Source organism: Heliangelus exortis, chromosome 6 (genome assembly GCF_036169615.1).
Source record: "Heliangelus exortis chromosome 6, bHelExo1.hap1, whole genome shotgun sequence".
Classification (NCBI taxonomy): domain Eukaryota; kingdom Metazoa; phylum Chordata; class Aves; order Apodiformes; family Trochilidae; genus Heliangelus; species Heliangelus exortis.
Genome location: NC_092427.1, coordinates 21,001,159 through 21,016,378, shown reverse-complemented (window position 1 = coordinate 21,016,378; position 15,220 = coordinate 21,001,159). Strand labels below are relative to the sequence as shown.

The 15,220-nt window shown below is 42.2% G+C and overlaps 1 protein-coding gene across 1 annotated transcript in view; it reads right to left on the bottom strand.

Annotated features, from left to right (window-relative positions):
* Positions 1–15,220, bottom strand: part of TRPM8 (transient receptor potential cation channel subfamily M member 8) — a 44,800-nt gene that overhangs the window by 15,451 nt on the left and 14,129 nt on the right. The window contains exons 8-17 of the mRNA XM_071747096.1: positions 14,216–14,413; positions 11,922–12,024; positions 10,894–11,012; positions 10,258–10,548; positions 8,562–8,657; positions 7,546–7,675; positions 4,976–5,121; positions 3,874–3,986; positions 3,199–3,415; positions 189–280 (exon numbers count right to left, since the gene is read on the bottom strand). Of these exons, the coding sequence (XP_071603197.1) occupies positions 189–280; positions 3,199–3,415; positions 3,874–3,986; positions 4,976–5,121; positions 7,546–7,675; positions 8,562–8,657; positions 10,258–10,548; positions 10,894–11,012; positions 11,922–12,024; positions 14,216–14,413 (1,505 nt within the window). The remainder of the gene's footprint in view (positions 1–188; positions 281–3,198; positions 3,416–3,873; positions 3,987–4,975; positions 5,122–7,545; positions 7,676–8,561; positions 8,658–10,257; positions 10,549–10,893; positions 11,013–11,921; positions 12,025–14,215; positions 14,414–15,220) is intronic.

Genomic DNA, 15,220 nt, shown 5'->3' with positions numbered 1-15,220 from the left:
CCCCTATCACTTTATCTCTTTATTTGCTTTTCAAGATTTACTGTCAAGACCTGGCAATACTGGGGCCTTCCTAAAGAACAAGGAATTTCGTGTACATGTTGCTTCTCAAAATCTCATTACACTCTATAGTCAAAACCCAGAAAGGAAGCAAAGCCATGACATGGCCACAAGAAAAGATATTAACTCACCTAAACACAATCCCTGCTATGAAGTAGAAGATTGCTAGCGTATCCATAACATTCCACAGATCTAAGAAATACTTACTGCCATTCAGGTACCACTGGAAAGAAAAAAGAGGAGAAAGTAACTACCACACATGATTTTGATCAAACATGCAGATTTAATTTATTCTTTTAATCACCTGGCTCTCTATTTCTGAATTACAAGTCCAATGAGCATCTCTCCCCACTCCCAAACTGACTGGGGTACTGCACCCTGGATCCAGAGTTTGCTCAAGAACCAACCTCTGGATACAAGTCAGACAGGACTTATTAGGACAAGTAACTAAGCCAGGAGAAACATCCATCATGTCTGAAGAAATAGTCCTGGGTCATACTTATTTTTAATTTTCACTGAAATAACAATAGCTTAGTAGAGTTCCGATCAGTGAATTTCTCCCATAACTTGTATGTCCAAGGTAGGCAGTTCTGCTCTCTGTATTTTTATGGGAGACAGAGATTGAGGGGAGTTTTCTTCTAAATGCAGAAGGTCTAAGTAGAGCCCCACTTTGCTATTCCAGTTGCACATTTGTTGCATTTTCTTCACATGTTGGGAGACAGTGCTAAAGATAGACAGGTGTGGCAGCTATCAGGGTGACAGCCTCCAGGTATTACTAAACAGATATTTCAGCATCCTGGGGGACAGTAGCTTGCTTCCTACTTAAGGACTCAGTGAGGAGAGCATGTCTGACACCTGTAACATTACTGTGTTTCTGTCTAGTAAGTCTCTAAATCAAACAAGTTGTCTTGCTACACATGACAATGAATTGGTGTTTTATGGGAACACCTATATTCACAAGCCTCAGAGGTCTTCCACAAAGCACTAAGCATATCATTGCACTAAGCTGTATTAAATGCAGCAGGTTTAAGCTTGATGCCTCTTCTTTTACAGGAGGAATGAAATCCTTTGGTCGAAACCTCTTGAGCAAAAAGGAAGAAAACAAGAGGTAGATGCATGCAACCATGTAACAAAAACTGAGATTGCAATGCAGTTCAGTCCTTCGAATATCAAGTAGTTCCCATAGACAAGAATTAATGTGCATGAGGCTTCTGTTCATGTTCCTTCCCTGAGAAAACGAGGCTTTCCTGCACAGCCCACAAGTTTACCCACTCACCTGGCTGGAGGCTACATCCATGTGGCTAAGCAGATAGCAGGAAAAAGGCATCTCCGATTTCACTATTGCCATGACAGCTCTAAATGGGACATCAGAAAGTAGCTCTGGCTAGTTAAAAAACCTCTAAGATCATCAGAAGTGAAAACAAGCCTGAGTCAGTAGCTTACAGTTCAGATACAGCTCAGTTTTCCTGAAAAATGAAGCAATCTGCTTTAAATTTGGAATGGCATCTAGTAGCTTTCACCTCCACAGACACATTGATCTAATCAGAGGGATGATTTCTCCCCAGAATTAGTTATCTGACTGCAGTAGCTACAGTGGGACCCCAGGCAACATTACTCTTACTTTTCCTTTGATGGGAAAAAATAAAATCTGAGGCAATCCTTTTATAAAATATTAAGGATACAGATACCATTTTGACTGCAGAGTTAGCCCAATGCACACTGTCCTGGCTTGGGCCAATCTATTTCAGAGGAAGCCAGAGAGAAAGTTTCCTGAGAAGCTGAGAACTGGGATACTGGGTCTGCATTTCATGCCTTAGCAAATTAAGTCTGAAGCCAGGATGATGGCTTAAGATAACTTTAAATCTTCAATAAAGTCTCTGGTTTTAGCTGCCTCCACTTCCACAATCAAAACTGGTACAGTCTGGCCACCAGCTCTGAATGGGATTACTGGGATCTGAGGCTGGTTCTACCCACTCAAGGTAGTGAGAAAGAGGGACACTGGCAGGAAAAGAACTTTTCTATCCCTAAGGCTTTCCCCAAGAATTTTGCTGGGTACACACAGGAAGTGCAAGGACAGGTCCAGAGAACCTAAATCAGCAGAAACAAACACTCCATTAGTGTTCTCATTGCAACAGAGCCTTTTACTTTTCCCCCATTTTCCTCAGCAAGTTGCGTTAAACAGGGCATCACCTTGAGTCATACAAAGGAAAAAGACCACACAGCAAGTTAAGAACAGTAACATCAACACTAAGCAATGTCATTTCAGTTCATGTAAGAAATATTATTATTGCAGGGTGTTCTGATCCAGCAGAGCACCCACAAACACCCTGGTGCTAACTAACTAATGCCTTACAGGACAGCACTGTACTGAAACCACACACTCATCTCTTTTCCAGTTTCCCCAGCATCTCCATACTGTTCTGAATATTGACTGGTAGAGACCCACTTGCCTAGAGACCAGTATATTTCAAGTGACCTCTTATAAATAAAGTGAGAATAATATTAACTAAGTGGCTGGCTATAAAGGCAGTCCTGCATGACATTCCAACACCAGCAAAAGCAATGCAGGCACTTCAAAACTGCTCCTTGGGACTATGTAAAACTAGCAAAAAGTGTGTCTACCATTAAAAGACAAGCAGAAATACATAAGGACATGTTGCTCATTGGAAAAAAAACAAAACAAAAAACAAAACAAAACAAAAAAACCCACCAAACAAAAAACAAAGAAGAAAAGAAAAAAAGCTGGGGGAAAACTGCAGGAGAGAGGCAGGAATCACTTGCTCCAGAGGTATGCACCCAGATAAATATATTAAATCTAACTTCCTAGTCTTAACTCTTTTGGCAATTCAAGCCAAGCACTCCTGAGAAATACCTCCACTAGCATCAGCTTATCCACACAGCCCCAAAGCCAATACATATTCATTCTTGATTCATGGACACTGCAGCTTTTGGAGCACAAGTAGGAATTAAACATCGGGAAAGAAAAAAAAAAAAAAAGTGTTGTACTTTGATTTGCCTGAAAGCATCCCCCAAGAAGTGGTTCCCCTGTAATTCTACACTGCCTTACACTACTAAGGGGGGGGAAAACCACAAGGCTCTTATCCTAGCCCTACACATTTTTGGTTTGCAAGCGCTGCCTACTTGTCTCACTTCATCACAAAGCAGAATGAAGACCAGCACGTAGAGGGTCGTCTCCAGGACAGTCGGTTCCTTCTGAAAATCCATCAGCAGCACGTAAGCAAAGAGCAGCAGGAAAGCGATGTAGAAGATGACATTCCAGGAGAAGACCACAAAGGGGGAGGTGAAGAAAGACACGTAATACAAGAAGAGTTTCTTAGTCTTCTCCACAGGCTTTTTCCTGAGGAAATAAAAAAGGGAAAAGGTCTCAAAGCATGGCTTTTATGCCTGGAAACACTCATGCTCTTCATCATCATGAAAAATGAGAAAGGTGAAGTCTCCCACAGCACATTACTTTAAAGGTAATGCCATCCTCCTTCCACTGACTTGAGGCACACAAGTAAATTGGCACATCTTAACTCCAGATCAGAGTAAGGACACAACCTGTCAAAAGCTCATTCAGCCACTGAATAACTCTGAGAGGGACTGATCACTGGAATAGATTCCCCAAGGAGGCTGTGGAGTCTCCAACCTTGGAGATACTCGAACTGGACACAGTCCTGGGTAACCTGGATGACCCTGCTTTGAGCACAGGGTTGGACTGGATGATCTTCAAGGTCCCTCCCAGCTTGCATTGCCCTATAATTCTATAATTAATTGATTTCCTTTGCTTCTGCTAATGAGAAGTCAATTGATTACCTGAATGAGATGAAACCACAGCCTATTAAAGGGAAAAAGAACAGGCACAGTATAATCTTCCAGTTCTTAGTATCTCTTGAAATCTCTCCATACCATTGCTTGGAAAGAAAATTCTACAGGGAAGAAGAAAATATCTTTTAAAGTTCTAACAGCAGCAAAATAATCTAGGAAACATATTAGATGAAATTTGATTTAGTCTAATAAACCAAAACTTTCATATTTCCATAAACATAACTGGGATTCCTGTTTCAGCAATACAGAAAGCTTTCTGCATCAGTAAGAGTGTGCTGGTTTGTGAGCTCAACCATCTTCCAGTGTACATGACAAGGAGCTCAAATTGAGGTTGTGCAGGACCTGACCTGCTTTAGAAGGCACCTTACACTGTGCACACATGGAAGTCATGCCAAAGGCAGCAGTCACTTCAGGTAGCCTTTATAATCCAGCCCATTATAAGTTACAGCTCTAAATCAAGTCTTCCCCTCCTGACTTGATAAATAAGACTTGACAGGCAGGACAAGAGGTAAAGGACACCAGTTTGAACACAGGAAGCTCCATCTAAACATAAAGAGGAATTCCTTTACTTTGAGGGTGGCAGAGTGCTACAGACTCCTCAGAGAGGTGGAGTCTCTGGACACATTCAAACCCCACCTGGATGCCATCTTGTGCAACCTGCTCTAGGTGAACCTGCTCTGGCAGGGGGGTGAACTAGATGATGTCCAGAGTTCCCTTCCAACACCCAAGATTCTGTGAATCTGTGACTTAGCATTTCTGGGCAAACAAGCCAGTTTTTATTTGAAGAAGAAAAAGCACACAATCCTGTGTCCTGCTAGGCACAGCCAGTGCTCCCTGGGATGCAGTGCAGCTCTGTGAGCATACTGCAGGACACAGCTTTGCTGTTGCCATGCACAGCTCTGAGTTCACAGAGCTATGAAACCTCACCTGGAAGTTCTCACTTCCAAAAGGACAGTGTCTGATCATTGGACTCTCACAGATTGTTCATGAGAAGGTAGCATTTTCACAGCAAGAACAGTGAGGAGGCTTTTAAACTACCCAGAGCACAAGAGTTACAGTGATCTGTGCACCTTCTTTTTGCTGACATTACCTGCACCCCAGGCTGTGCGATGAACTGCTGGTCTTTGGCTTCCACTGCGAGTTCCAGACAATTGCTCCCCCCCCAGGCTTCACAGGAATAGGTCAGCAGCTGCTCAGCTAGATCTTCATCACTGCTGTAGCACTCAGTGAACAGCTCTGGAGGAAAGAGGTAGTCCCATACTGAGCTCCAACCTCAAGCTCTATTTCCCACCAACTTGGGTGCAATTGTCTTCAGTGATGTCCTTTGTATAACATTTGTAATATTAAAGCATGAAGATACAAGAACTCTATCCACACTTCCAGCATCTTAAAACAATGTGTACATTGCTTTACAACCCCACTTGCACATACAAAGCTTGAATCAATGTCTGGATGGAAAACTGCAATATTAAATCAGCTCACAGAGAGAGAGCACTGAGCTGAGCTCTGCATTAAAAAAACAGGTAAAAAATATTACCTTCTCCCACTCAAGTGACTAAGTACGTCAGCTTGTTTCATCTTCTTTTCATTTATACAGCACTGCTCTAATGACTTGGTCATGGTAGTCCCATGTTAACAGCAGAGAGGAACAAGAACAGAACTAGATGCTTTTTCACCAATAAATTCATTGCAAACATAGTTGTTTTAGAAGAGCTGAAAGTATCTTATTCTGTCTGTAGATTTTTGCCACTAACAATGTTTGTAGTGTGAAAAATCTTTTCTCTTTCCAGCTCTGGAGATTTTTCACTCAAAGGCAGTTCTCTTGGTATAGCTACAGATAAATCTACAGAGCCCAACTGCCCTGAAGTGTGACCCAGGCTGTTACAAAGCACACCAGCCTCCTCTAGAAGCTCTCCTCTTCAACAGCACATCTTTCCCCCAGGCATTTCACCAACAGCTGTCAACATAACTGTGAGGATGCACACACACAGCAATACTTTTGGAAGATATTACCACATAGACAGTGACATGCAGATAGATCTTGACAGACAGCCTTCAGTGAGACCTGTTCACTTCTCTGTGTCTTGCTAAATAATCAGGCCTGAGGGATATAGATACCTTTAAGAAAGTCCAATTAAGCAGCTTTCACCTTGTGAAGTAATTCTGGGTACAAGTACTTCTGGATAGCAAGCAAAATATTTTCAGTGTGGCCTTATGCCACAGTGGATAGTGAAATAGCTCTGCTAATATACACACAAATAAAAACAAAGCTCAAGTTCAGCAGGTCAACCTAGTCTTCATGAGCCCCAGAAAAGGAACAAACATGGCCTGCTTTTAGGAGCAATAAAACAATAGCCATCTGACAAGATTTTCAAGATGTAGCTAAATGAAGATGTGACAGATCTGATCTGGTCCTGATGATAACATCACCTCGATGAGAGGAGTGGACTAGAGGCCTCCAGAAGCCCTTTTCAGCACCATTTCTATGGTTCCCCATCCAACCTGCAGGACTATTGAACCTTACCTGTCACTGAACCTGTCCTACAGTGATGACAGCAAATTGCTGGGCAGCAATGCAGTTACAGATACACTGAAAAAGGTCATAACCTGCAATACAGCCCCCTGAAACAGCACTGTAATCTATGTCCTTCTGAGTTTAGGAACCAAGGTCCTGCTCCACAGAGTGCACCATAGGGAAGCTTCAATTTGTAAGTCGTGGGTGCTACAAACTAATCCCTGCCCTGGTATCTGCCAACTGTGCTGCCTTTCATTTGCATGTTTCCCTGAATAATTTTCAGGATAACTAGATAATTAGGAAACATTAGCACTATTGCTCATGAAATGGAAGTCTAAAAAAAAAAAAAAACAATCCTTGCAAATGGAGAATTTGAAGGTCATACAAAAGAAAAACACCTGAGCTAGACCTCCATTCCCCAACAAGTAATGGTATTGTTTGTCAAATTGATATTGTTTGTCATCAGTTCAGAATTTAGCAATTCAATCTACTTCTTACCTGCAATTTATTCTCAGTCTCCAAAAGAACTTCTGCAAATTCAACTTTTCTCAATTCAGGCTTTTCTCAACCAGAGTACTACCAGCACTCACACAGAAAGCTTCTCTGAGTCTCTTTTCTCCTTGCTATTTATAGGAATCCTTCTTAGCCTTGCCTTTAGAGTGAGATAGCTTTTCTTTCCAGTGAAAAAATTCCCTACCAACCCCCCCTGACCACCACCACTCTTGGAGGCAAACTGTTCAGACAGGACAAATGCTTTCTACTGGGAACAGATGGTGTGGAAGTGATTTCCTAGCAGCAGAAACACATTTTGGCATTAAAGGGAAGCATTTCATGTTGGATATCTAGTGTTCTAAATAAAGCTCTCTTTCTACTTCCTTTTGAGATGCCATTTCTCCTCTTTATAAATCAGGCTGAATTTCAGGGCAGCATTTCAGACAATTCAAATGAATTATCTTGCCTTGCATTTTGCAGAATAAACCCAACAAGGTTATCAATTTGTTTTTCTGCACAAAATAAAAGTATCAGTGTGCAATCACTAATACATATCAGACCTAGATACCATTAAAACAAGTAGTGTTCCAAGAAAGAAAACCATTTCCCAACCCTTTCCATTAATTTTTGAAGGGATTTAAAGATGCACTTACCTACCGCCCTTGTCTCATACTCATTAGCAAGTTCCTCAGACTCCCCAGCAGCATTTATATCATTCTTCACCTTTGCCATGCTTTTCAGGAGCTTACTGGCTCCAAGGGCTGCCAAAGTGCAGCCTCTGGTCTATGGAGAGAGAGTTAAGTCATGCAAAGCTTTCTGCTAAAGAAGTGTGATGGTTTTGAAAAATTATCCCCCTTTTAAATAGCTGCTTAGTTCTCAGTCAAGACTGAGAAGGTCCAGCAAATGAAGATCCAGCTCTTCAAAATGACTGGTAAACATCAGTGTATTGGTGAGATAACAGCACTGTGACCAGTCTGAAAAGCTTTTGTGTTTAGTAGTTATAAATCACCTTTGCATCTCTGGCTGAAGATTCACAAGGAGGGTCTATTCTGCCAAGAGCTACAATACCATTTTACTGCCCACCAGCCTAGTTGAGCGTAACCAGAACCATCCAGAGTGTGTTAGCCCATTCCATTCAAATCATCCACATGAGCAAGGAAGTAGTTCCCTGTTTTGGATGTGCAGACCAAGGTACATCCACACATACAAGGAAGAAGCCCCTCTGTTACACACTAAGACCAACATTAGCTGGATCATCCTTAGCTTTGCTTGCATTTAGTCCTACTTACAGCCTGTGAATTATGTACTGATACAAACATCTCTAAATGTACTTCCTAATCAAAATTAGAAATGGGTTGCAATGAAATGCCTGGGATCAGAACACATCCAAGTTTGAACCCAGATGAGAACATACAACTATGTATGTAGGTAAATGCTACCTGGACTGCTAACCCAGAAATGACAGTAGGAAAGCATGAAATCCAAACACAAAATGGGTAACATTAAACCTACTTGCAGACCCAAACATTAAACCTACTTGCAGACCCATCTAGCAATTATCTATTGTGGCTTTCTGTTTGGAGATAGATCCAGAGCCTTCAAAGGCCAACCAAAGACAAGGGCAACACTGTGCTGTTTGCCAAGAGGAATGAAGAAGAATTCAACTTACTTGCTCCCAAATGACTTTAGACAACTCTTTCTTGTTCTGAAGAACTGACCAGATAAACAGAGCTTGCAATGGATGTCTTGTGATAGGACACTCATCCTGAAAGAAAGAGCAACAACTCCTCAGACCTATGGTTACTAAACTGTTTCCAAGTGGAAGAAACCTTTAGCCTGCCACTCTTCTGTTTTCATATTTTCTTACTTATACAGGCAGCCCACCAATCCCTTCTCTCTGCTATCTGGCACTTGTCACACACTAATTTAAGTTATTTTGCATTTTATATTTACATTAAAGCTTTGTATTCTCCTATTTGGTGTGGAAGAATCCTAAAGTTGGACTAATTTAAGGACATTTGGGTCACTTTCTGCTTTAACCCATGCAATTCAGATAGTTTCATTCACAGCTTGATTTTGTGTTCAAACAACACAGATCAATATCCTCTAAAAGGAATACTAACTTTACATTCATATGCCTTTTGTCTTTAAGCAATACCCTGAACTTCACAAAAACCTAAATAAAGAGGAATTGCTATACCACCATCTTCTTTGCATTAGAGCAGTTAGTACCTGGGGATGACAAAGCCATCACAAAATGGCTCCTTAACAACAGAACTTTTAAGGATATACCATTAAGGATATACCATCCACCATTCCAACTACGGTGGAAACCCTCAAAGCTAAGCATCCTTTTCAAGCCAAGCTTTCTGCAAATGTATTGCAGTGCTTCTCTGAAGTCAGCATCTGACTTCAGAAGTTTCTGGTCCAATGCCTGAGCTCTAATTTTAAAACTCAGATGTTTGGATTTACTGTGCTGCAATAACTAAGAAATCTGGTCTTACTTGTGAAAACAAATAAAGTCCAGGAGGTGTGTGACAACCTTGCAACAAGAAAGGTCTAAGATGCAAGTGTCTGTATCAATAGATGAGTCCAAATCCTTCAGGCCCAGTTGGCACCTCCGTACCAGACTTCAAATTTATATTGACATAAATCACAAGCATGACTAGAGCACTCATTGCTTTACTAGAAAATATTTTAACTTAATACCCAAATAAATTCACTCATTTTTCTTGTAGTTAAGTGACCCTTAAATACATGTGTAAAAGAGGGCAGTATGTAAAATCTAACAAGGCTAAGACTGCAAAGAGCAAATCCTCCTATTCCAGAAACAAAACAATCTTTGTGGGTTGTTTTGGTTTTTTTTTTCCTTCCAGGGGATTTACAGTGGAATCATGGAATCACTTGGGTTGGAAGGGACCTTAAAGATCACCTAGCTCCAGCCCCCTGCATGGGCAGGCACACCTTCCACTAGACCAGGTTGCTCAAGGCCCCATCCAACCTGGCCTTCAACACTTCCAACAAGGGGGCAGCAATGACTTCCTTGAGCAACCTGTTCCAGTGTCTCACCACCCTCAAATTAACAATTTTCTTCCTAATGCCCAACCCAAATCTCCCTTCTTCAAACTTTAAGCCATTTCCCCTTGTCCTCTCACTACACACCCATGGAAAAATCCCTACTCAAGCTTTTTTGTGGCCCCCTTCAGATATTGGAAAGCCCTTATGAGGTCACATCAGAGCCTCCTCCAGGCTGAACAACCCCAACTTGCTCAGTCTGTCTTCACAGGGGAAGTGCTCCAGCCCTCTGATCATTTCAGTAGTTCTCCTCTGGACATGTTCAAAGAGATATATTGTTCATTACTTACTGAAAGATTTATCTCCATCTCATCCTTGCTGGTTTTGTCATCTCTTTTGAGACCTCTTCGGAAGTCTTCAACCATCTTCCACACAAATGTCAGGAGTGCATCATTATAGGAATTCTTTGCAATCTGCAGATTCCTGAACACCAGGCTGCTGAAGTTGTTTGTGTACAGCTCTCTAAGGACCTCTGTGGTAAGGAACTTTCTCAGATTCAAGCCATTTTCCAGGAAGAGACGGACAAATTTGGGCCTGTCTTTCACTAGGGCTGTGAACATGACATCCTGCAGGTCAGCAGACTGGGAAAAAACAGAAAAGGAAATATTAGGGAGCACATAAGACTCGTAAAACTTACCTAAGGGCCTGACACAGGTGCCTAACTTCTGCATTTTCCTCCATGCTGCCACATTTTCAGCACAATCAGTTTTTTTTTCTATGCACGTGTCCTTGTTAGATGGCTAAGAGTACCCATGGCAGAGGCAGATAAGCTTTACAATCAAAAATAACCAGTTCAAGAAGGAACAGACACTCTTACTTATCATCACAGAGGTTGGGGTGCTGAGATAGTGGCTACTGTCATGATGTCTCTCCTGCCATTGCTCCCCTGTCCTGTGCCATTGTACTCATACAGAAGTGGTCTGTACCTCCCAGTTCCGGTCATTGGTGAAGATCTCATCACTGGCCAGGTCCAACTGGTTCCACTCCAGCAGCAGCTTCAGCTGCCCATTCCAGTTGTCTCTGTCATTTTCATTGGTGCTGAAAGCTGCAGAGGAGGAACAATCATCTAAGACAAGAGACAGAAGAGTTTCCTGGCATACCTACTCATCTCTGCTTTTGACAAGACCCCTTTCAAGTGTCTTTCCCCAGGCCCAAGTGCATTTTCCTGACTGGGTTTCAGAGGATGCTGGAGGCTTAGAGACTATTTTTATGATCTAACATAGGTCACCAAACATGCTGCTAGGAGCACCTGATCAACCAAAGTCATCACATCAACCAAAGTCAGCACAGGCTCCTCTGTGTCCTGCATCCTCTACACAACAGAAATTCAGCAGGATTCCCAGTGGGGCTCCACACAGTGCATGCCATGAGAAGCTGTAATGTTCATAGCCTTTCCCTATGCACAGACAGAAAATGGAAGTCAGCCCAGCACCCTTCACTGAGCACCAGTTCTGCTCTGCCAGATTAGCAGAGAGAGCCCAAGTCTGAACTATTCACAGTAGCAAGTCACTGCACACTGACTGTCAATGATCTGGAGACTTCTCTCCCCACTGAATGCCAGACAAAAAAAAACAACCTTAAATACTTGATTCTACATTGCTGGATGCTGAGTAATCCACTACTGCAGTGTAAGCAGAAAAAATCCTTTGCTTGGCTTCCTGATTCCCTGTTGTGTTGCACACGTGAGTACTACTCTCAGAGATGCTATCCCAGCACCTCCAAAGCTCTGCTGAATGCCTATCCCAATAACCAGACTGTGTTTTGATCTCATCAACACTAACAGGGCCCATAATGCTGCTGCAGGCTGTCCACAGCACTTCAGATGGCAGGAGTGTAACTTTAGAGAGATGGTACTGCTCTAGGAAAGACTGTTCTAGAAAATAAACAGCTGTATTTTTCTATCTCTGTAAAAAAGAAAACAACTACAAAACCAAAACACAAAAGCAACACTTGCCTTTGTACAGAGCAAAAGAAATGGCATTGCTCACAATTTCATCTCCAGCTTCTTCTATTTTGATAACTGTCAATAAATGAGGGCTTTCAAGGACTTCTTTGATCTACAAAAAGAAAAAAAGTTCCATTTCAAAGCAATCTAGGCTGTTTAGCAGTTGATCTCCTATGGCATCTTTAAAGGCAATGTCTCCTCTCTTTGCAACAAAGCCACTTTCTCATCAGTCCTATTTCCACATAGTTAAAATTTAATCAAATCCAGATAGAAGTAGATAATAAAATTTATTTTAAAGTCACCAAATACAAGATTAATTATCCTCTGATAATAAAGCAAATAGCTGTGATTCCCTCTATGCAGAAAACAACATAACCAGAAAGATATAATCTCAGTAATAGGGAACCACTCAAAAGAAAAAGCAGATTGTGACAGTGCAAGATTCAACAAATGTCTAGCAGGTCATTAGAGAAAAGCTTCTATCTCCTCGAGCTTTCTCAAAACCAGAGATAAATTCTCACATAACCAAGCCTTATAATTGCCTTCAGCAGCTCCACACTCCCCAGTAAGGAGCTCCTTCTGGTGACCAGAGGCTTACAGTCTGCTCAGAGGGCTGCTCTTCCTCTTCAGGTTTGGACAGCACAGCCCCCAGGCTGCAGGACTGTCTCTGCACAAGGCCATGCCTGTTCCTGACTTTTTTTCCAGTGAGCTTCCTAATACAGAAGCAGAAAATTGTTGAGGTTATAGATAGCTCTGGAGATCTCACTGCTCAGAACAGTCACAAGTGGCACAGGTTACTCAGTGGAACTTGCAGGTTGTCCCATGGACTCACTCTGCCAAGCTCTGATCAAGAGGTTTTTTTATTCAGGCTTTACCAGAAACAACAGCTCCTTAAGCTTCCATAGCAGCATCTTTGTCTGGTTCATAGCAAAGAAAACAGGAGCTTGAGTCTCTAAACTCCTCTCTGGGGTATGCAAACAACTTATAATTAATAAGATAAATAAAGAAATAAAAAAAGTCAGAGGAGAGGTGCAGAGCTAAGAAAAGGGTCTTAAGTGTATAGGAAGCCCTATAACATTTTCCAAGACCCAGTATGAACTTGGACTGAGGTCTGAATGTGCAACCTCTCCCCACTGTAAGCATGGGCAGGAGATAACAAATCAAGAGAGGAAAACAGAATCAGATCCCAGGATAAAGCAGAGAAAGTCATTTAGCTCAAGTTAATGGCTTGTTCAGAGAGCTGAAGTGTTGGAACTAAGGCTTCTGAGAAATTTTCATTTTTCTGTTTTCTTCTGTTCCTGTTCAAGAGGGCAGAAGCCTATCTAAACCCAGTCCCATCTGAAGGTCAAGTAACCAGAGGCTTACACCCATTTCCTGCTTCTGGCCCAAGGAAGCCAAGAGAGCAGATTCTCTCCTCTGTTCTCCAGTTTCCCCTGTCTCCAAACAACACTGCTGTAACAAACAGATAAACAATGGGATCAAAATGGTGACTGCATCCTGAAGGTTCTACTTGTGGTCACAGAGGCAAAGAAGAATTTGCTGGTGTCCATACAGTGTTGTAATCTCAACAGGGCACTTGTACCACAGTACAAGTCAATGCTTTATTTAGCAAGTGTCCCAGTGGAGATGATGTATGGATGCCACTGTGACAAAATAGTCACCAAGTAAGCTGCTCATCCCAAAGCCCCTACTCCTAGTCTGCAAGGGAATTCTTGATATTTTAAGGCATGACAAAAACTTTTAGAATAAATGAGAGAATCCTAAAGTAGATGTGCTAAAATTTGAAGTCCATGGGGTAGCAGTGATAACCCTTTGGCCCTGAGCAATTCAGCAGCATTTCACTGTGCGAGGCTCGATTCAGCAAATACCCAATTTCTTCACCTTCACAAAGCATGCAAGGGAACTGAGACACCAACCAGCACATCAGCCAAGAGGCACATCCACCAGGAACTGCAAGCATCCAGGGAGCAGACTGTTACATACCATCTGGCCTTGGCTCTCCTGTGCCCAGACCTTAACTCAGACATATGCTGCCTTTACAAAAATAATGCAATTCCCCACCCTTTTTGTTCCAATCCCTATAAAACAGGCATTTCTGGTTTTAGGGTTAGGGTAAGGAAGGAGAGTGGAGGAAACAGGTCAAGAGCAGTCACTGACCTCCATAATCAGGGATGTTACTACCTGGTGATGCATATAGGATGTGCAGGGCTTCTTCCCACTACACATCCCTGAGCTGTGTGTTTAACAGTATTTAAAAAGAGAGAAATCACTCTTGCTAGTTCCCTGCAGCAGCACACACTTACCCACTTGATCCAGCTTTCAGTCTCCTCTTCTGAAAGCCTTGAAATGGTGCGAGGCAGGTACCTCAGCAAGCTCTCCTTGACACATGAAGAAGCAAGAGTTCCTTCTGCCTCCACCAAGCTAGCAATAACATCAGCAATCCGGCCAGAGCCTTCCACCACAACACAGGGAATCTTACTCTTAATAGCCACGTTGATAGACTAAAGAGCAAGAGAAGGAGAGGTGATCACCTAAAGCACAGCTGTGTTACTAGAGGCTACTATTCCATAAGAAGGTCTGAAGGTTTGAGGTTTGACTTGGGGAAGTAAAACAGAAGCCCAATATCCAGAATGTTTCTTCCTACCCACTGACACTTTACCAATTGCAAATCTTTTAACACAGCATTCACCTAGTGACAGAGAGCTGTGAAGAGCCCCAAAGAAACTGAGGGACAGAAATCACCATCTGCCCAGTTTTAGAGTTGTTCAGCAGATCAGGAAAACGGGCAGTTGGAAATGGCATTCGGGAGACATTATGACACTCAAGTAACACCTTAGCTGAGTATAAGGGCTCTGCCTTTATTTGCTGGAGATGCAAGCAGTGTCTTTTATACAGAGATCACCTCTGTAGCATCATGAGAACATCAAACTCCAGGGTTACTGAATGTCCCCAGAGAGCTACTTATGTGATTTCTCAGTTAACAATGTGGGACACAGCTCATCAGCACGTAAAAAAAAAAAAAAAAAAAAGGTGCTGAAATGATGATGGAAAGGCCATTATCCCTCCTGTTGCAAAGGCCACCACAACAAAAGACATTTCATTTGTATCACTGCTATTGAGAGCACAGCCACCAGAATGTAAGCTGAATAAAAGGAGCCAGTGTAAGTTATCATCAGTCACTGGAAAGACAGAACACCTATTGGCTATCCAAAGGGGTAGTTTCATGAGAACAAAAAAAATAAAAACGAAGTCAACAAAACTATGAGCACATTCTGTGACTTGAATAGTGAGTCCATGACAAAAGCAAG